Raw genomic sequence first — 21,859 nt, 5'->3', positions numbered from 1 at the left:
CGGTGTGTGTTACCGGTCTGTATCAGGTTGTAGAGCTGATGTTACTGTGTGTGTTACCTGTCTGTATCAGGTTGTAGAGCTGACGTTACGGTGTGTGTTACCTGCCTGTATCAGGTTGTAGCTGACGTTACGGTGTGTGCTACCGGTCTATCAGGTTGTAGCTGATGTTACGGTGTGTGTTACCTGTCTGTATCAGGTTGCAGAGCTGACGTTACGGTGTGTGTTACCAGTCTGTATCAGGTTGCAGAGCTGACGTTACGGTGTGTGTTACCTGTCTGTATCAGGTTGTAGCTGGCGTCAGTGTGTTACCTGTCTGTATCAGGTTGTAGCTGATGTTACGGTGTGTGTTACCGGTCTGTATCAGGTTGCAGAGCTGACGTTACGGTGTGTTACCGGTCTGTATCAGGTTGCAGAGCTGACGTTACGGTGTGTGTTACCTGCCTGTATCAGGTTGTAGCTGACGTTACGGTGTGTGTTACCTGTCTGTATCAGGTTGTAGAGCTGACGTTACGGTGTGTGTTACCTGCCTGTATCAGGTTGTAGCTGACGTTACGGTGTGTGTTACCTGTCTGTATCAGGTTGTAGAGCTGACGTTACGGTGTGTGTTACCGGTCTGTATCAGGTTGTAGAGCTGATGTTACTGTGTGTGTCACCTGTCTGTATCCGGTTGTAGCTGACGTTACGGTGTGTGTTACCTGCCTGTATCAGGTTGTAGCTGACGTTACGGTGTGTGTTACCTGTCTGTATCAGGTTGTAGAGCTGACGTTACGGTGTGTGTTACCTGTTTGTATCAGGTTGTAGCTGACGTTACGGTGTGTGTTACCTGTCTGTATCAGGTTGTAGCTGACGTTACGGTGTGTGTTACCTGTCTGTATCAAGTTGTAGAGCTGACGTTACGGTGTGTGTTACCTGTCTGTATCAGGTTGTAGCTGGCGTCAGTGTGTTACCTGTCTGTATCAGGTTGTAGCTGACGTTACGGTGTGTGTTACCGGTCTGTATCAGGTTGCAGAGCTGACGTTACGGTGTGTTACCTGTCTGTATCAGGTTGTAGCTGATGTTACGGTGTGTTACCTGTCTGTATCAGGTTGTAGCTGATGTTACGGTGTGTGTTACCTGTCTGTATCAGGTTGCAGAGCTGACGTTACGGTGTGTGTTACCGGTCTGTATCGGGTTGCAGAGCTGATGTTACGGTGTGTTACCTGTCTGTATCAGGTTGTAGCTGACGTCAGTGTGTTACCTGTCTGTATCAGGTTGTAGCTGATGTTACGGTGTGTGTTCCCTGTCTGTATCAGGTTGCAGAGCTGACGTTACGGTGTGTGTTACCTGTCTGTATCAGGTTGTAGCTGGCGTCAGTGTGTTACCTGTCTGTATCAGGTTGTAGCTGATGTTACGGTGTGTGTTACCTGTCTGTATCAGGTTGCAGAGCTGACGTTACGGTGTGTGTTACCGGTCTGTATCAGGTTGCAGAGCTGACGTTACGGTGTGTGTTACCTGTCTGTATCAGGTTGCAGAGCTGACGTTACAGTGTGTGTTACTTGTCTGTATCAGGTTGCAGAGCTGACGTTACGGTGTGTGTTACCTGTCTGTATCAGGTTGTAGAGCTGACGTTACGGTGTGTGTTACCGGTCTGTATCAGGTTGTAGAGCTGACGTTACGGTGTGTGTTACCTGCCTGTATCAGGTTGTAGCTGACGTTGCGGTGTGTGTTACCTGCCTGTATCAGGTTGTAGCTGACGTTACGGTGTGTGTTACCTGTCTGTGTCAGGTTGTAGAGCTGACGTTACGGTGTGTGTTACCTGTTTGTATCAGGTTGTAGCTGACGTTACGGTGTGTGTTACCTGTCTGTATCAGGTTGTAGCTGATGTTACGGTGTGTGTTACCTGTCTGTATCAGGTTGTAGCTGATGTTACGGTGTGTGTTACCTGTCTGTATCAAGTTGTAGAGCTGACGTTTCGGTGTGTGTTACCTGTCTGTATCAGGTTGTAGCTGACGTTACGGTGTGTGTTACCTGCCTGTATCAGGTTGTAGCTGACGTTACAGTGTGTTACCTGTCTGTATCAGGTTGTAGCTGACATTACGGTGTGTTACCTGTCTGTATCAGGTTGTAGCTGACGTTACGGTGTGTGTTACCGGTCTGTATCAGGTTGTAGCTGACGTTACGGTGTGTGTTACCGGTCTGTATCAGGCTGTAGCTGACGTTGCGGTGTGTGTTACCGGTCTGTATCAGGTTGTAGCTGACGTCAGTGTGTTACCTGTCTGTATCAGGTTGTAGCTGATGTTAGTGTGTGTGTTACCTGTCTATCAGGTTGCAGAGCTGACGTTACGGTGTGTGTTACCGGTCTGTATCAGGTTGCAGAGCTGATGTTACGGTGTGTTACCTGTCTGTATCAGGTTGTAGCTGATGTTACGGTGTGTGTTACCAGTCTGTATCAGGTTGTAGCTGACGTTACGTTGTGTGTTACCTGTCTATCAGGTTGTAGCTGACGTTACGGTGTGTGTTACCTGTCTGTAACAGGTTGTAGCTGACGTTACGGTGTGTGTTACCTGACTGTATCAGGTTGTAGCTGACGTTACGGTGTGTTACCTGTCTGTATCAGGTTGCAGAGCTGACGTTACGGTGTGTGTTACCTGTCTGTATCAGGTTGTAGCTGACGTTAGTGTGTGTTACCTGTCTGTATCAGGTTGCAGAGCTGACGTTACGGTGTGTGTTACCTGTCTGTATCAGGTTGTAGAGCTGACGTTACGGTGTGTGTTACCGGTCTGTATCAGGTTGTAGAGCTGATGTTACTGTGTATGTTACCTGTCTGTATCAGGTTGTAGAGCTGACGTTACGGTGTGTGTTACCTGCCTGTATCAGGTTGTAGCTGACGTTACGGTGTGTGTTACCGGTCTATCAGGTTGTAGCTGATGTTACGGTGTGTGTTACCCGTCTGTATCAGGTTGCAGAGCTGACGTTACGGTGTGTGTTACCGGTCTGTATCAGGTTGCAGAGCTGACGTTACGGTGTGTGTTACCTGTCTGTATCAGGTTGTAGCTGGCGTCAGTGTGTTACCTGTCTGTATCAGGTTGTAGCTGATGTTACGGTGTGTGTTACCGGTCTGTATCAGGTTGCAGAGCTGACATTACGGTGTGTGTTACCTGTCTGTATCAGGTTGTAGCTGATGTTACCGGTCTGTATCAGGTTGTAGCTGACGTTACGTTGTGTGTTACCTGTCTATCAGGTTGTAGCTGACGTTACGGTGTGTGTTACCTGTCTGTAACAGGTTGTAGCTGACGTTACGGTGTGTGTTACCTGCCTGTATCAGGTTGTAGCTGACGTTACGGTGTGTGTTACCTGTCTGTATCAGGTTGTAGAGCTGACGTTACGGTGTGTGTTACCTGCCTGTATCAGGTTGTAGCTGACGTTACGGTGTGTGTTACCGGTCTGTATCAGGTTGCAGAGCTGATGTTACGGTGTGTGTTACCTGTTTGTATCAGGTTGTAGCTGACGTTACGGTGTGTGTTACCTGTCTATCAGGTTGTAGCTGATGTTACGGTGTGTGTTACCTGTCTGTATCAGGTTGCAGAGCTGACGTTACGGTGTGTGTTACCGGTCTGTATCAGGTTGCAGAGCTGATGTTACGGTGTGTTACCTGTCTGTATCAGGTTGTAGCTGACGTCAGTGTGTTACCTGTCTGTATCAGGTTGTAGCTGATGTTACGGTGTGTGTTCCCTGTCTGTATCAGGTTGCAGAGCTGACGTTACGGTGTGTGTTACCGGTCAGTATCAGGTTGCAGAGCTGACGTTACGGTGTGTGTTACCTGTCTGTATCAGGTTGTAGCTGGCGTCAGTGTGTTACCTGTCTGTATCAGGTTGTAGCTGATGTTACGGTGTGTGTTACCTGTCTGTATCAGGTTGCAGAGCTGACGTTACGGTGTGTGTTACCGGTCTGTATCAGGTTGCAGAGCTGACGTTACGGTGTGTGTTACCTGTCTGTATCAGGTTGTAGCTGATGTTACGGTGTGTGTTACCGGTCTGTATCAGGTTGCAGAGCTGACGTTACGGTGTGTGTTACCGGTCTGTATCAGGTTGCAGAGCTGACGTTACAGTGTGTGTTACTTGTCTGTATCAGGTTGCAGAGCTGACGTTACGGTGTGTGTTACCGGTCTGTATCAGGTTGTAGAGCTGACGTTACGGTGTGTGTTACCTGCCTGTATCAGGTTGTAGCTGACGTTGCGGTGTGTGTTACCTGCCTGTATCAGGTTGTAGCTGACGTTACGGTGTGTGTTACCTGTCTGTGTCAGGTTGTAGAGCTGACGTTACGGTGTGTGTTACCTGTTTGTATCAGGTTGTAGCTGACGTTACGGTGTGTGTTACCTGTCTGTATCAGGTTGTAGCTGATGTTACGGTGTGTGTTACCTGTCTGTATCAGGTTGTAGCTGATGTTACGGTGTGTGTTACCTGTCTGTATCAAGTTGTAGAGCTGACGTTACGGTGTGTGTTACCTGTCTGTATCAGGTTGTAGCTGACGTTACGGTGTGTGTTACCTGCCTGTATCAGGTTGTAGCTGACGTTACAGTGTGTTACCTGTCTGTATCAGGTTGTAGCTGACATTACGGTGTGTTACCTGTCTGTATCAGGTTGTAGCTGACGTTACGGTGTGTGTTACCGGTCTGTATCAGGTTGTAGCTGACGTTACGGTGTGTGTTACCGGTCTGTATCAGGCTGTAGCTGACGTTACGGTGTGTGTTACCGGTCTGTATCAGGTTGTAGCTGATGTTACGGTGTGTTACCTGTCTGTATCAGGTTGTAGCTGACGTCAGTGTGTTACCTGTCTGTATCAGGTTGTAGCTGATGTTAGTGTGTGTGTTACCTGTCTATCAGGTTGCAGAGCTGACGTTACGGTGTGTGTTACCGGTCTGTATCAGGTTGCAGAGCTGATGTTACGGTGTGTTACCTGTCTGTATCAGGTTGTAGCTGATGTTACGGTGTGTGTTACCTGTCTGTAACAGGTTGTAGCTGACGTTACGGTGTGTGTTACCTGACTGTATCAGGTTGTAGCTGACGTTACGGTGTGTTACCTGTCTGTATCAGGTTGCAGAGCTGACGTTACGGTGTGTGTTACCTGTCTGTATCAGGTTGTAGCTGACGTTAGTGTGTGTTACCTGTCTGTATCAGGTTGCAGAGCTGACGTTACGGTGTGTGTTACCTGTCTGTATCAGGTTGTAGAGCTGACGTTACGGTGTGTGTTACCTGCCTGTATCAGGTTGTAGCTGACGTTACGGTGTGTGTTACCGGTCTATCAGGTTGTAGCTGACGTTACGGTGTGTTACCTGTCTGTATCAGGTTGCAGAGCTGACGTTACGGTGTGTGTTACCTGTCTGTATCAGGTTGTAGCTGACGTTAGTGTGTGTTACCTGTCTGTATCAGGTTGCAGAGCTGACGTTACGGTGTGTGTTACCTGTCTGTATCAGGTTGTAGAGCTGACGTTACGGTGTGTGTTACCTGCCTGTATCAGGTTGTAGCTGACGTTACGGTGTGTGTTACCGGTCTATCAGGTTGTAGCTGATGTTACGGTGTGTGTTACCCGTCTGTATCAGGTTGCAGAGCTGACGTTACGGTGTGTGTTACCGGTCTGTATCAGGTTGCAGAGCTGACGTTACGGTGTGTGTTACCTGTCTGTATCAGGTTGTAGCTGGCGTCAGTGTGTTACCTGTCTGTATCAGGTTGTAGCTGATGTTACGGTGTGTGTTACCGGTCTGTATCAGGTTGCAGAGCTGACATTACGGTGTGTGTTACCTGTCTGTATCAGGTTGTAGCTGATGTTACGGTGTGTGTTACCGGTCTGTATCAGGTTGTAGCTGACGTTACGTTGTGTGTTACCTGTCTATCAGGTTGTAGCTGACGTTACGGTGTGTGTTACCTGTCTGTAACAGGTTGTAGCTGACGTTACGGTGTGTGTTACCTGACTGTATCAGGTTGTAGCTGACGTTACGGTGTGTTACCTGTCTGTATCAGGTTGCAGAGCTGACGTTACGGTGTGTGTTACCTGCCTGTATCAGGTTGTAGCTGACGTTACGGTGTGTGTTACCTGTCTGTATCAGGTTGTAGAGCTGACGTTACGGTGTGTGTTACCGGTCTGTATCAGGTTGTAGAGCTGATGTTACTGTGTGTGTTACCTGCCTGTATCAGGTTGTAGCTGACGTTACGGTGTGTGTTACCGGTCTGTATCAGGTTGCAGAGCTGATGTTACGGTGTGTGTTACCTGTCTGTATCAGGTTGCAGAGCTGATGTTACGGTGTGTGTTACCTGTCTGTATCAGGTTGTAGAGCTGACGTTACGGTGTGTGTTACCTGTTTGTATCAGGTTGTAGCTGACGTTACGGTGTGTGTTACCTGTCTATCAGGTTGTAGCTGACGTTACGGTGTGTGTTACCTGTCTGTATCAGGTTGCAGAGCTGACGTGACTGTGTGTGTTACCTGTCTGTATTAGGTTGTAGCTGATGTTACGGTGTGTGTTACCTGTCTGTATCAGGTTGTAGCTGATGTTAGCCTCTCTGATCATTGGCAGGATGTGTGTCTGACACCACTGCATAGCCTGGCCTCTCCCACTGAAGGGGTTCACCAATAGCAGCAGCCTTCGGGGACGGGGCAGTAGACGTTTGCCAATTTCTGAGGGAAAGCAGCCAATCATTAGAAACAAATTGATTGATTGTTCTATCAAAAATACGAGGCTTCGTACAAGAGAACAACAAACGTACGTGATGCCATAAAGCTGGGTTTCCCAAACTCAGTCCTGGGACCCCCACCCCCCCGGGTGCATGTTTTAGTTTTGTCCCAGCACTACACAGCTGATTCAAATAACCAACTCAACATCAAGCTTTGATTATTTGGGGAGGACCGAGTTTGGGAAACCCTGCCATAAAGCACAGTGTTTCCCACCCTTAGACCTTGAGTGTATCTGTGACAAGGCAAACCTCTTTCAAATCAAATCAAATGTATTTATATAGCCCTTCGTACATCAGCTGATATCTCAAAGTGCTGTACAGAAACCCAGCCTAAAACCCCAAACAGCAAGCAATGCAGGTGTAGAAGCACGGTGGCTAGGAAAAACTCCCTAGAAAGGCCAATACCTAGGAAGAAACCTAGAGGTTTCTTTCAGCTCATCTCAAAGGGACTGTCTCTGACCAGATAAGTAATAATGATTCCATTTGACTAATGGCTCTTCATAATTAAATCTTGAAGAATGAAAAGGCCCTCAAGGCCCAGGACAGGATACAAGGTACTTAACTGAACACTTCAGTGTTTAGTCTTCCACAAAACACCTGGTAATAACAAGCAGAGCCCTATCTACACAGCAGCACCTACTGTATAGGGTTGAAGTGGACCAAACACTAACTGCACACATCTCTGACTAAAGCCATTATAGAAGCAGAACCAGCAGCTAGGAGGTTGTCTAATTCACACTGCAGGGGAGAGAAACAGACTAGACAGAGTACAAGGAGTTAGAGAGAGAGAGAGGTAGTAACTGGGAAAGGAGAAAGAGGGAGGACATTGAAAGAGGAAGATAAAGAAATGCAGACAGCAGGAAGGAAGGAGGTACAAAACAAAAGAGGACAGAGGGCAGATAGATAGATGGATGAGAGGAGACAGGAGGAGGAGAGGAGACTGAAAAATGTGTAAAGACAGCAAGGATGAAAGACTATGGGGGGAGGATGCACAGACAGACACTGAGGGTGTAGACTAATGCACAGAGACAGTGAGAAAAGAAGAGTGTTTGGGAGAGAGGAAGGAGACAAGAGAGAGATAATGAGCGAAGGAGAGTCAAAACAATTGGAAGAAAAGGGAATGTTGAAATGGATAATAGATGTTGGTGAGTGAGGGGTGGGAGTTAGTGGGAAGGGAGGGAGGCTGTGTTGGTGAGGGGTGGGAGTTAGTGGGAAGGGAGGGAGGCTGTGTTGGTGAGGGGTGGGAGTTAGTGGGAAGGGAGGGAGGCTGTGTTGGTGAGGGGTGGGAGTTAGTGGGAAGGGAGGGAGGCTGTGTTGGTGAGGGAGTTAGTTGGAAGGGAGGCCGTGTTGGTGAGAGGTGGGAGTTAGTGGGAATGGAGGGAGGCAGTGTTGGTGAGGGGTGGGAGTTAGTGGGAATGGAGGGAGGCAGTGTTGGTGAGTGAGGGGTGGGAGTTAGTGAGAAGAGAGGGAGGCCGTTTTGGTGAGTGAGGGGTGGGAGTTAGTTGGAAGGGAGGGAGGCAGTGTTGGTGAGGGGTGGGAGTTAGTGGGAAGGGAGGGAGGCTGTGTTGGTGAGGGGTGGGAGTTAGTGGGAAGGGAGGGAGGCTGTGTTGGTGAGGGGTGGGAGTTAGTGGGAAGGGAGGGAGGCTGTGTTGGTGAGGGTTGGGAGTTAGTTGGAAGGGAGGGAGGCAGTGTTGGTGAGGGAGTTAGTTGGAAGGGAGGCCGTGTTGGTGAGAGGTGGGAGTTAGTGGGAATGGAGGGAGGCAGTGTTGGTGAGGGGTGGGAGTTAGTGGGAATGGAGGGAGGCAGTGTTGGTGAGTGAGGGGTGGGAGTTAGTGGGAAGGGAGGGAGGCTGTGTTGGTGAGTGAGGGGTGGGAGTTAGTGAGAAGAGAGGGAGGCCGTTTTGGTGAGTGAGGGGTGGGAGTTAGTTGGAAGGGAGGGAGGCAGTGTTGGTGAGGGGTGGGAGTTAGTTGGAAGGGAGGGAGGCAGTGTTGGTGAGGGGTGGGAGTTAGTTGGAAGGGAGGGAGGCAGTGTTGGTGAGGGGTGGGAGTTAGTTGGAAGGGAGGGAGGCAGTGTTGGTGAGGGGTGGGAGTTAGTTGGAAGGGAGGGAGGGAGCTTGTCTTGGTGAGGGGTGGGAGTTAGTTGGAAGGGAGGGAGGGATGCTGTGTTGGTTAGACGCTGAATGATACAGACTGTGTGTGCAGGAAAGATAAGAGCAGAGACAGAGAAAGTAGAGGAAAGTAAGTGTTAAAGGGATAACCTAGCCCACACACACACACACACAGCCAAGAAAGATTAAATAACATGTTTGTTCACATACATGAATGAACCCTTAAACAATACTTTAGCCTTTTAATAGTCAGGCCTCCTGACTGAACATAGCATGCTGTATGTATGTACGTACATACAGTACAATAGCATTGGCCTATATCCATTCATTCCTTATCACACAGCCATTATGCAGTAGCCTATATCTAGCATGGTCAGAAATTAGCTGAACTAACCTGTATCTGTTAGAACATGCATGGTATGGTATTCATACAGTAGCCTAGGCCTATATTCCCTTGTACCTCTGGCCTCCTACATCACAAAGGACCTCAGATCACCGAGTATGACTCCAGTTAACAATAACTAACAGAAACGCTCCCAGTAATGGAAACAAACTTTATGGAGTGAATGGTGCTCATAAAGTTAATGAAGGCACAGTTAGTCTGTACACAGGATAAGAAGTAGTCGACGCCAAACGCCATAACGAGTGCTGATTTGGCTTCATTCTCTCACACGGTGACACTGTGCCAGTCTGATGGACATTTAGAATAACATCAGACTGATTCCAACAACTGGGATGTTACAATAACCTCAGACCCTACACATATTGTGCCTGGACTGTAACATAGCATACAAACAGACAAGATAACTGATTGTAGCTGTGTTAGTGGAACACACACTCACCCGTGTCAGCAGTGATGGCGACTCCCCTGAGTAGACATTGTATAGCAGTGGACCACCTCTCAGCCTCCACCCTGGCCTCAGCCAGGTACACCCTCACCTGCCTCCTCCTGGACACCCCCTTCCTCCGCCTCCCCGGGGGATACCAGTATAGAACCAGCAAGGGGGGAGCAGGGGCGCGGGGACAGCTGCACCCTGCCAGCTCTGACAGGGGTAGTATTAGACGTGCCTCTTTACCAGGGCGGGGGGCCAGGCGCTGGACGTGGATGTGAGAGGGGGTGAGGGTCAAGGCATAGCTGGAGGCAGGAGAGGGGCTGGGGGAGGGAGAAGGGGACGACAGACCCCCAGGACCTCCAGGGCTGTTGGGGCAGCTGTTGTTGCAGCTGCTGCCCGTTCCCCAGCCCCCGAACTGGCAGTGGAGTAGCGCCTCAGCTGGGGATGGGATGGGGGGCTCTGGGGAACGCATCCTTAGTGTGGCGGGCTTGACGGGGAGCGGACTTCCAACCCTTAGGTTTAGGGTAGGTAAGGTCTGTTTCCTGACAGGTGGACGGTGTGTGAGTGTTTCATGCAGTTGGAAGTTTGTTGGATGGAATAAGTCTGTTTAAATTCAGGTAGTGATACACATGTCAGTTCATTTCGGCGACTAATGGCCACCTTAAAGGAGAATCAAATAGAAGCACCTCTCCTTAGGATCTGCTGGGATGACCAAAATATAACTATAGACCTGTCAGTCTGTCTTAAAAACTAAAACACAAGTTATTTATCCCTGAAACCTCCTTAAAATCATTCTTCCACTTCAGTGCTTGAATTGCAAAGGCAACGCCACAAAAGCACCTCTGAGTTTGACATGTGAAATCCATCTGCACGTGTTCTACGATCCCACTGGCCTTCAGATGGAGATTCTTCTCTTTAGTGTGTCAACAGAGGAACAGATAAAAACAATGGGAAACACCAGCCTTCACAATGCAAATGCCGAAGACAAGGATAGATCTTAGATCTGTCAATTCCAGATTATGTCTGCCTTGTCCTTAAATGCTATCAGATTCTAGATTTGTCCATTTCGGAATGATAGACAGATGAGGCTTGTAAACAAAAACGATATACTTTTCCAGTTTAAAATTAAAACAGAATATATATACTCCTAAAGATTAAAAATATACATAACTCAAAGATATGCTTAAATTACAGTTTGAAATTATCTTGATATTTATCAATAAAGTGCAGCTTAGAAATGACGGCTACATGTCAAACAAGAGTTTAAATAACATAAAATACAACAAATCTTAAAACTATGAATCAGACAAAAATGAACACACCTTGGTCTTGCAAGGAGGCTATAGCAATTTAATTAGCACTAGATTGCAGTGGAACATTGTGTGGTAAGTGCTGATGTCAAACGTCCAGATCTTCCACAGAAATGAGAGATATGTGGAGGCAGGAGAAAGGTGTGTCAAGGTAGAATTTAAATATCACTCTTCAAGAGACAAGCAGGCTTTACAGTAGTGAGATAGCAACGCGGTCCATGTCCAATTCTAAGTGTCATCTGAATGAAAAATGCCACATAATCAGTTGTTATCCATCAAAGACAGAGATGGAAAACCAAACAAAACTGATAAAAACTCAAAAATGTTACTAGATTGTGCCAGGGGGGTTTCATTTCTTGAGTTCAAGGGTCCATGTTCATGTTCCTTCACATAGATAAGTATACCTAGAGAGAAATAATGGTATTAGTCATCTATTAGCTTCCAATGTGTTCCAGCAGAAAATACTCAGTTTATATATTCAAGTGCTGAAGAAGCATAAAAGGAAGTGACTAGTATCAATAAAAATGTCCCTTTAAAACTAGTACTAATAGTTTGATGGTCGTAGCCATCAATTGTCCCATTAACAATCACCCATATTAGCAAACTTATTTCAATTTAAACTCCACATTTTCTCTAGTATAGGCTAGTACTTATCGTGATGAACAATATCAGTAAAATGCCTGCAATAAGTGATTGTTGACGATAAACTGAAAATTATCTTCCCAGCTCTAGTATCAATGCCACTCCACCCAAAAGTACCTTTATGTTTCGTTGACACAAACATGTGCAGCAGCACCTTGTAAGGCAGTCATTATGAAAACAATACAACAGTAGAAAACGAGGAAATGACTTTCAAATCAACTTTTCCAACAATCCAGCCGAGTGACTGAGACAGGCTCCCTCACCATGTCCTCTCCACATGTCCTGTTTCTAAGTTTAGAGTGGTGCGTATGCGTGTTTCACAGTCGATACAGTTTTACATTGTTCCAAAAGGTGAGTGACTCTTTGGCCAGTTGCAGAAGTGAAAGAAGGGCAGCAAACTCGTGAGAGATTGTGGTTCAAACTGGATTAGGCAATCTGTGTGCATGCATTATCCCCCATGTCCAGGATTCCTTGAAGTCATGCCATGATGGCTAAACCACGCTGATTTAGAATCACACGTTCCTGACATCTGTGCTCACTGATGCGACGACCTAACTTGGGTAAATGAGCACTGGTTTATTACCACGTATGCCTAATGAAATTAACCGAGTTTGGTGGACACATTGACGGATGGCGTTTGTCCAGACAGTCTTGAGTCTACTTACTCTCTTTCACAATTTGTAACCAGTGGAAGTATGATTCATTGACGGATGAGCCTACCAGACAGATTCTTGCCCAGGACTGACTTCGGCAGGCATAACTCGTAGCGACCTTCAAATATTGTTTACTCAGTCATCACCAATTGGTTCTTTACATTGTTACTAGTGAAATACTATGGACTGAAAACACAATGTGTTGGTTAACATGAAGCCTGGAAAACCTTGAATTAAGTGTCTATCAGATTCAGTCATCATAGACTACATAACAAAACTGACCCATAAGAGGCTTCCCTTTAAGTATGAATTGTTATGTTCAGTCTATAACTTTTATCTAAGGTGCTGACAATCAAGACTTGGCAGATATGCAGCCTCTGATTAAAGAAAAATACTTGGTGCATTTGCTCGTGCGGGTACCTTGGTGCATTTGTAGGGTGGCGGGTATCGCCGCTCTAATTTGGTTTTACTATGACCGTGCTCGGAACATTTAGGATCCATTTGGCAGTCTTGCACACAACATTGTTTAGAAATGAGTGATCCGTTCTCAGGTGGCTAGCTAGTAGGATAGAGCGACTGACAAATAACGTTGGCTTAGAATGAAGCCATCGAGCTACTAGTTTCGTAGCGATCTAACGTTAGCAAATGACAAGCGTTAACTACAGTTAATAATCATTGCTCAGCAGTCTGTACGTAACTATTGCAAGCTAGCTGATAAGTTAGCTAGCTACTTCTGACGTTTCAAATTGTTATAGTTACCCATGTTGTGTTGACTGGTAGCTACAGTAGCCATCGCCAGGGAATACAGTATACAAAGCAGTTACCGTTCAATTGGGGTTAGCAGCAAGCTAGACAATATAAGATATCCCAACTTATTACAGTAGTGGATAGCATGCTAATCAACAATGCTGTGTTGAAAATCATGTATTGGCTAGCTATAACGTTATAAACGCAACTGGTTGTTTATCCTGGCTAAAAACTCGGTCTAGCCACAATATCTAACGTTAGCAGCAAGGCGCTATCCGGCTGGCCATCATTTTGTCATTAGCTAGCTAAACAATGTCATGTCACTAACGTCAGCTAGGAACAATATGCTGACTAGCTAGCTTGGAGATAGCTACTTAATACTCAATTGGTAAAATAACCGTGTAAATATCAATCCAACTGTATAGACTGAACTCAAATTACCTCATTCTACCTCCCCGGCTTGCTTGCTCCGTAGGACGGCTGTGGTTATCCTCCAGGAAGCGTGTATGAAACACGGGAGGACTGGATAGTTTGAGCGGCGGGGAGGAAGTCCAATCCTGATAAGGAAAGACATTCCGGACCTACCAACATTCTCCAATAGTTAACGGCGCCAGTGCACCGCATTGTGGAGGCCACAGATAGTAACTTTCAGTCGATCATGACACTGAGTCCAGTCTTGTCCTCAGTCTAGTCAATACGGTCTAGGCTAGACTGTGTCCATGCTTCCAATGCACCCATCACCTATCTAAATAAAAGTATTACACAAGGCACTGAAAAACAATTGTATTAATAGTACTAAATGTTATAAAACTGGTCCTAGGAGTGAATAGAAATAGTAGCTTGATTCAAGTTGTCCATCAGGTTTGCACAAGAAAATGTCTAGAGTGAAGTACTATGCAAGCGCAACAAAGCTCTGAAAAACCCCAAATAGACAGAGACATCGATTCATTTTATATCGCCATCTTTATTTGTATCAGATTCCATGGAAAACAAAAAAGACTTTAGGCCTTGTATCCACGGCTGGATCTGCGCCCACGAGCACGTTCAAACTTCCTGCCCTTGGAGCGAATGTAGGGCCTGAGGGAGAGAAGGATATGCCATTAATTCAGTGATTAAGTGTTTCAAACCACTTCCTAGATTCTGCAGATTAATGCAAATCTGCCAGTCCATCAACTTCATGTAAACCAAAGCTATAGTCTGGGGACAAAACTAGCAAAATACAGCTAGGCCTGATGTATTTAAATTATGCATTTTTCCTTCTCCATTCCTTCAAGTAATCACTGATATGATATAACTGGGTTGGAGAAAGTGAATCTAGTGGATCTCAGGCGCATACATTTTTAATATTTTGTAAATAAACATTGAGTTCAACAAATTGTTCTACACCAAAAACATTTTTATTTGGATCAGAATGATCCAGATCCTGGAATCCCCCGTTTTGCAATTCAAGATCAATCTGGACGTTTCCAAAAAATAAAATCAGATGGATCATTCTGATCAAGAGGCCACAACATCAAGATCACTGAATCCAGATGTCCAGTGCTTTGAACAGGCCTACCTACCCCTCGCCATCTACTGGACAGGTTATGGAACTACCACTATACTGTCATAGGGAACCCAAGAGGAGTAAACTAATGTATATAGTGGTATTTGTATTTATATCATAAGATTTTCACTGTACCCTGCAATTACACCTGCAACCCCTGTAGGTGACGATTAAACACGGAATCAAAAAGGCACATGCATTTACTTGCAGGGACGCAAACTGGCGAGGGCCCAAAAACACGACAACTTTTGTTACTCGCGATGTTCAACGATGTAAAGTCGCATGCGTGACTTTCTCCTTTATGGTAGTCTCTCTCAGTCTACCTGACCGCAAAGCCTAGTCAGACTGGCCTGTGCTCTTGTTCTTACAAGCGAAATGAAAAGATTCATTAATCCAACATAATAGAAGGACAATCACTGTCTGCACACCGCTCTCACCATCACGGCTAAGTACACCCCCCCCCCCAATTTAGTTCAGATCTACATGATTCACGTGGACCTATTGAAATCATACCTGTATTTGACACTTCTCAATACAAACAAATTGCCACATTCAGTACCTGTACTGCAGTCAAATTAATTCAGATGTAAGAGTATTTTAAACCTCCTCACCTTAGTTATATTGACATATCTTGGTTGTAGAGCCTTTCACCTTTATAAACCCACCCTGAATGCACCCTTCCAGTGGGATCAGGATTATCGCCATCTAAAACAACCCTAATCACTGCCTTTTGAGTTTTGAAAAACGCAAAAACATATCTTCCTGATGATTAAAGGTCAGATTGGATTACAAAATCCCTATACAGAGGACCCACATCTCATTTACCAGTTTTGAAATACTAAATTCTAACAATGAATTCAATTGCTGTTTTTTAACACTGGGCTCAGGGGCTAATTCAGTGAGGTGCAACATATAGATTAGAACATTTCAGACACACTGACAATTGTTTCTACATGACAAGAGAAACATGTTTGTCCTTCTCTACACAATGCACATCTAGTATCCTCATTCTAAAGTAGGGCTCTCCACAACAAGCCCCCGTACTAACAAAACATCTTATCGAAGTTCTCAATATTCAGAAAGTGTCCTCAGTTTAAAACATTTGTGATTTTCAGTGAAAACCAAACTGGAACAAACTTGTCAAACAATTTGGAAAACATTCTCTAAGTTGATAGATATTGAATGAAACCCTAGGAGAGCAGCAATCTCAAGAAAGGGGTACAATACTCACTTGGTGTGGCTGTGGGGGGTTCCACAGGCTTTTCCAAAATGCCTGTACACCTCTCTGCCCTTACGGGGTCCTGAAAGAAGGAAAACAAGTGAGTTTCAGACCAGAGTAACAGGGCTGTCACTACTTAATAGCCACAATGCCAAAATTGCCTATGATGTAAAAATGAATGAACACAAAATTAGCTTTTTGGCCTTAATTTAGGCAGATTTAGGTTAGCAGTGTGGTTAAGGTTAGGTTTAAGAGAAATTTTAGAAACAGGCAGGGTTTAGCCATAATCCGACTGTGGCGGTGATAACAGTAACAGGACTGTAGAGCAAAGGTACAACAGAATATTCCCAGCATAACTTTAAACTTGAACATCGTTCAAACTAGCAGTGTTTCTTACCTGACAGCAGCACGGTGCCCTGTCCTTTGGGGGCAGCCAGAGCCAGCTGGTCAAAGGTCATGACCTGACCTCCGGCCTTCAGGATCCTGCGGCGAGCGCCGTCAGTCACCTTCAGAGCGCACACCTAAGGGAAGGGAGAACAGAGCACGTTTAGCAACTCATGTTAACACTTAATTCATTTTCAGTGAAGTAGTCTAACACTAGTCCAGAAGAGCTACCTAGTTACAGGGTGTGAAGGCTTTTGTTGTAGCCCAACACCAGATTAAAATAGTCAGGGGTGTATTTACTCCGCCGATTGTTGCAAAACGTTTCTTAAAACGGAAGCAAAGGCAACGGAGGGACCTACCTGAATTTGTCCAATAGAAATGCTAGTTTTTCTCTTAAACAGTTTCCTCAATAAATACACCCCAGGTTAAACCAGGTGTGTTAAGTGCTGGAGCAAAAGCCTGAGCCAAACAGGCATCCAGTAAGTTAAAACAACCTTTACCTTGAGCTTGGGGATATCCTGAATTCTGACATCATCAGTGACGGTTCCCACGACAACTGCGGTTCTGTTCTCACGACCAGGCAGTTTCATCTTACGGATCTGAAGAGGACGTCAAATAGTTCAGACGAGGGACAACCGCCACAGGGTAAAGATAAATACTAAGATGCTTTCACTTAGCTGTGTATTCATATCAATAAACCTGGAAGGACATTGTCCCGGTTTCTCAATAGCAATGGAACTTAGGCTAACGAGGGTTAATTGATGCACCGTTCCTACAAACTGGCGAATATGTAACATGAGTTTCCCAAAAACACAACACTGCAAGAGTGTTCACAAGTGCATGGTTGGAGCTGCCTCAATACTGATCGGAACGAAAGAAAGGCAGCGCAGCTCTCAGATCAACTTTCTCCATTCAAATCATACTGATGACAGATCAGATCCTAGAGGGATATTACCACTTGACTATAAATATTTAGGCAGTTGTCTAATCCAATAATAATGCACCAAATAAGATTTGTCATCATTGCACATGTTACACATGAAATATTGAGGCAAAAACCTACAATTATAAAAATATAACTAATTGAACATCAAATCAATTTAGATTACTGAAACAGGCATATTTTTTTATATGTAGCCTGTGTTTTATCCTATCCTGTGTGACCTGGCTGGACTCAAGTCAGTTCAACAGGGTGTACAGTTCAAACACATACAGAGTATTAATATATTAGGCAAGGCTCTTTGATTTACATATAAATGTCCCAGAGACCTGCTAGAGTCTAGCCCGTTGTCATAGTCCTGGAGGGCCGATGACACTCTTTCCATAGTCAACAAATCCATGACTTCCATGCTGAAGCACTGTGGTTTACACTCTCTCCAATTCAGAAGTATTGTTGGTTTGACTGATAGGAAAGCCAGTACAGTGATATGTTGCGTGGTTCTAGGTTGGATATTGTCAACCCTACTTCCTAGCAGGCACACTACAGGACAGACAACATATCTACCTCAGTCCAAAAAATGTTGACGTCTGGACATTTCCATAAAATATGCATTTGTGTACCAACCTCACCGCAGCCATGCCAACACAATTCTGAAAGGCTTTGATTTAAAAAAAAAAAAAAAAAAAAATCTACCTGTGAGGTGTAATATAAGCCTATGTAAGACCATTTGAATAATTTTACACCTTACAGTTAGTTGGATATCAATGTTTTTCCATATTGCATCCCACTGTACTGCAGTGAGAGATACACCCAAGTCCTGTTCCCAATGTAACGGAGTAGGGATGTTGCTGTTTGTACAAGGTGGAAACCGTTCCTTTCCAATTAGCAGCACCCCTTTTTTATTTGACCTTTATTTAACCAGGCAAGCCAGTTAAGAACACATTCTTATTTTCAATGACTGCCTAGGAACAGTGGGTTAACGGCCTGTTCAGGGGCAGAACGACAGATCAGGGGTTTGAACTTGCAACCTTCCGGTTCCTAGTCCAACTCTCTAACCACAAGGCTACCCTGCCGCCCCCTTAGTTTGTTGTCCATCACTTTTAGATCCCACATCAACACCATGAGGAAATAGATTATCGATTTAAGTTGCAAATAAGGTAGAAATGCCATATTATTTAAGCCAAACTCTGCTATCAACTCTTTAAAATGGTTTGACATCACCATCCCTTACCCCACCTGACTGATGTTTTGGCATAGCCAGGTAATATTAGCCAATGTCTTTCTCCCTGTAGTAAACAAGGGGTTGTTCCATATTGGACATGAGGGATGCTGCATAGATAACCTTTATGAAGTATCTTTGCCACATCACATGAAAACTCAAGTGGCTTATCTTACAGTAGCACTTGGGGTAATACCATAATGATTATATAGAGATAATGATGATATAGAGATCAAATTACTGTCACAAGACAAGTAATACAAATAAACAGGAACAGCTAATCCACACTTGCTTCTTGACATGGACAGTGTATGGTTAATTATTGGTTTCTTATCTTTCCACAATAAGCCAGAAAATAAACTACACATCTCTTTAAACCAGTACTGAGAGAATTGAAGGGGTACAGAGGACATAAGGAACGGTAGCCTAGGGAGTATGTTCTTTATCAACTCTGCTCGTCCCTATAGTGCTAAAAGGTAGAACTGTCAATCTCTTAACGTCATCCCTAATGAGCTGTAGGACCCTTGGTATCGTACAGCTGGGATTTGACAGTGTTAGTATGATAGAGTATAAGTTGGTTTTGAAGTCATGACCACTCAGTGATACCACTTATATCCCCCCTAGACTGTTTTAATGCGGTCATCTCGGTTTCCATTGCAATATTTTTTTCTCAATTATTATCCTTTGCTCATTTGTAACAAAGACATTTGCAACTTCGTATTTGTAGTCAACTTTGTTCTGAAGTTATCTGCGGTCAGAAACATCTTGATTCTATGTTTAGCGGAGAGCTTGTGTATAAAGTGACGCAGATGGGCAAAAAAAAAGCATCCAACGATGAACACTCAGTAAATAATGAGCGGTTTCAAGTCCAATTTTAGTAACAATGGTTTTGGGAAACCGCTGAGCTTGTACAAAGCTCCAACAATGAACTTAGTCTTAAGATGCATTTGGGAAACTGGGCCATTACATTTAAGAAATTTAGCAGACACAGGAGCAATACGGGTATGACAGACTTTTCACCTAGTGGGTTTGGAACCAGCGACCTTTCGGTTACTGGCCCAATGCTCTAAAATCACTAGGCTACCTGCCACCCCAAATGGGACATGTTCAAGAAGTCACATGAGAGGTGGAAAGATCTCCAGCTCACTCAAAGGTACCAAATCATCAGAAGGTATATTAACAATGACATAGGAGTCAAAGGTCAAAAGAGAATCCTAACTAGAATGTTTGAGCAAGGAAGTGTCAAAAGCACCAATAAAGCATTGTAGCGCAACAGGCATAAGCAGGAGTACCAGCTGAAGTTGTCCTCCCACTTGTACTGTTGCCCTCTTAAGTCGTTGAATCTGTGAACGTTACTGCCATTCAATTGAGTTGATTGTAGCAATTTGATTCTGTAGCAGGTTACAAACACAGCAAAGGGAAGGATTGATGTAACTCACCATGCGGGACACTGATATCGGAGGCCTGTGGGTCCTGCTCATGAAGAGCCTCCTGAGGACCACCTTGTTGAAGGGAGCAGTGGAGCGACGGGCCAGGAATCTGTAAAGCTGTGGGGAAGAGAACATAAACATTTATTAAGTAGAAAGTATTGACTACTCAATGTAAAATGTTAACAAGGGTTACTCTTGAGCTATGTGCTGCATAGATTTTACAATTAACCAAAAAAAGTATAACATTAAGATGGGAAAATCAACAACGTAGTTGTCGGACTACTTGTTTACATGACAATGCCTTAATGTTAACTTGAATCAATGTATAAAGGTTGTGACACTTACCTTGACCAGGAGCCTCAGGTAGATATCCTGACTCTTGGGCTCCTTTCGGTGCACCTTGCGGTCCTTGTTGTGTCGGATGTCGACTCCCTGGGAATAGATGGTGCAGGTAAATACATGCAAACTTGCCATTCGCGCACTGATCAATTGAAAACCAAATCATTAGTTACACATTGTTTATGACACTTCTGATCACTGTACCAGGAAAAGTACCGTTGCATGCTTCTGAACCCTATGCTTTATGGCTAGGCCTCAAACGACTGTAACGTTAGTAGACGTGGTCTGTGTAACTCATACCTAAACAGCACACAAATCAATCATACCCAACTTGAATTTGGCGGCATACCGTTTAGCATAACGTTGCAGTCTCATACACAGCGGCTAACTAGTGAGACAGTGGAGTAACATAGTTCACCAACACTGGTCAAATAGCACGTTTTCATTTAGGGCCATCAACCTAGTCAGATATCCGATACATTCGGCCTTGGAAAAGCCTCAAAACGAAGATACAAAAGTTCCCGAAATTTCTCGAACAGCAGTACCATTATCTTGTGTCTAAATTACACGCAGTCTTTCAGTAATTAGTGAAAATACCAGGTAGCAAGCTAGCTACTGTGACGCTAACCCCCGGTAGAGAAGGACTGAACTGTATCGCTAAAACGCCAAATAGTATGTCAATACCATTAGGAATTCAAACCAAAGACATCAAGGCAAATATTTACATAGAAATGGTTGAGTTGTGCTACTGTAAAAGTGAGGATGGACTTAGATTATCAAGTCGGAGCATTAACGATGTTTTCAGAATCTGTACCTACCATCTTAGACTCAGAATGGAAAGGAAAAAGGAAGGGTCGCTGTCTCGCGATAAACACATCTCCGCGATTACGGAGGTCACACGCGTTTTCGTTGGCTATTTTGCTATTACTTCCTGTGTGATCATCACGTCGTCCAAAAGTTATTATATTTATATTTTATGTTATTCTATTCGTTAATTAATTTAATCCATTCATCATTTGTGTATATGCTAGTGTGAAGTGACTTTCTAACCAATAAAACCACTATGTGAAAAACAAATTACATTTCAAAATACAGTAGTCTATTATATTTTACCATGTGATTTACATACAATTAATAGGCAATTTTATTAACAGAACAGAACATTTAACTAGTTTCTCCTTGTAATTTGTCAGGCTCTTTATTTTTGAACTTTATAAAATATTTAAATATGTATGTTTTTGTGTCAGAAAAAAATGCATTTCTCAAATATACAGTACCAGTTAAAAGTTTGGACACACCTCCTCATTCAAGGGTTTTTCTTTATTTGTACTATTTTCTACATTGTAGAATAATAGTGAAGACCTCAAAACTATGAAAAAATGCATATGGAATCATGTAGTAACCCAAAAAAGTTTTGATGACAACTTTGCACACTCTTGGCATTCTCTCAACCAACTTCATGAGGTAGTCACCTGGAATACATTTAAATTAACAGGTGTGACTTGTTTTTATTTTTAGTAATTTATTTATTTAACCTTTAATTAACTGTGTTAAAAGTTCATTTCTGGAATTTCTGTCCTTCTTAATGCGATTGTGCCAATCAGTTGTGTTGTGACAAGGTAGGGGTGGTATACAGAAGTTAGCCCTATTTGGTACAAGACAAGGTCCATATTATGGCAAGAACAGCTCAAATAAGCAAAGCGAAATGACAGTCAATCATTACTTTAAGACGTGAAGGTCAGTCAATGCGGAACATTTCAAGAACTTTTAAAGTTTCTTCAAGTG

General features: G+C 44.3%; 2 protein-coding genes across 3 annotated transcripts in view; both read right to left on the bottom strand.

Annotated features, from left to right (window-relative positions):
• LOC109884473 (sphingosine kinase 2-like) overlaps positions 1-13,715 on the bottom strand; it is a 40,762-nt gene extending 27,047 nt beyond the window's left edge. The window contains exons 1-3 of one of the 2 annotated variants that reach the window (XM_031837946.1): positions 13,439-13,715; positions 9,655-11,359; positions 6,500-6,649 (exon numbers count right to left, since the gene is read on the bottom strand). In XM_031837946.1, coding sequence (XP_031693806.1) covers positions 6,500-6,649; positions 9,655-10,117 — 613 coding nt within the window. In that variant the 5' untranslated portion in view covers positions 10,118-11,359; positions 13,439-13,715. Of the gene's footprint in view, positions 1-6,499; positions 6,650-9,654; positions 11,360-12,317; positions 12,418-13,438 lie in introns of those variants that run through there. The other variant, XM_031837951.1, reaches the window with a different exon arrangement.
• Positions 13,716-13,941: 226 nt separating this feature from the next.
• On the bottom strand, positions 13,942-20,992 carry rpl18 (ribosomal protein L18). The gene is made up of 7 exons (XM_020477732.2): positions 20,893-20,992; positions 20,081-20,167; positions 19,745-19,852; positions 16,647-16,745; positions 16,160-16,283; positions 15,775-15,844; positions 13,942-14,074 (listed from the first exon to the last, which is right to left on the bottom strand). The coding sequence occupies exons 1-7, from the start codon at positions 20,893-20,895 to the stop codon at positions 13,999-14,001; spliced, it is 567 nt and encodes a 188-aa protein (XP_020333321.1). The 5' UTR covers positions 20,896-20,992; the 3' UTR covers positions 13,942-13,998.
• Between the last annotated feature and the right edge of the window lie 867 nt (positions 20,993-21,859).

Source organism: Oncorhynchus kisutch, linkage group LG2 (assembly GCF_002021735.2).
Source record: "Oncorhynchus kisutch isolate 150728-3 linkage group LG2, Okis_V2, whole genome shotgun sequence".
Lineage (NCBI taxonomy): Eukaryota > Metazoa > Chordata > Actinopteri > Salmoniformes > Salmonidae > Oncorhynchus > Oncorhynchus kisutch.
The sequence above is the reverse complement of the archived record's forward strand: the minus strand, read 5'-3'. Positions and strand labels throughout refer to the sequence as shown.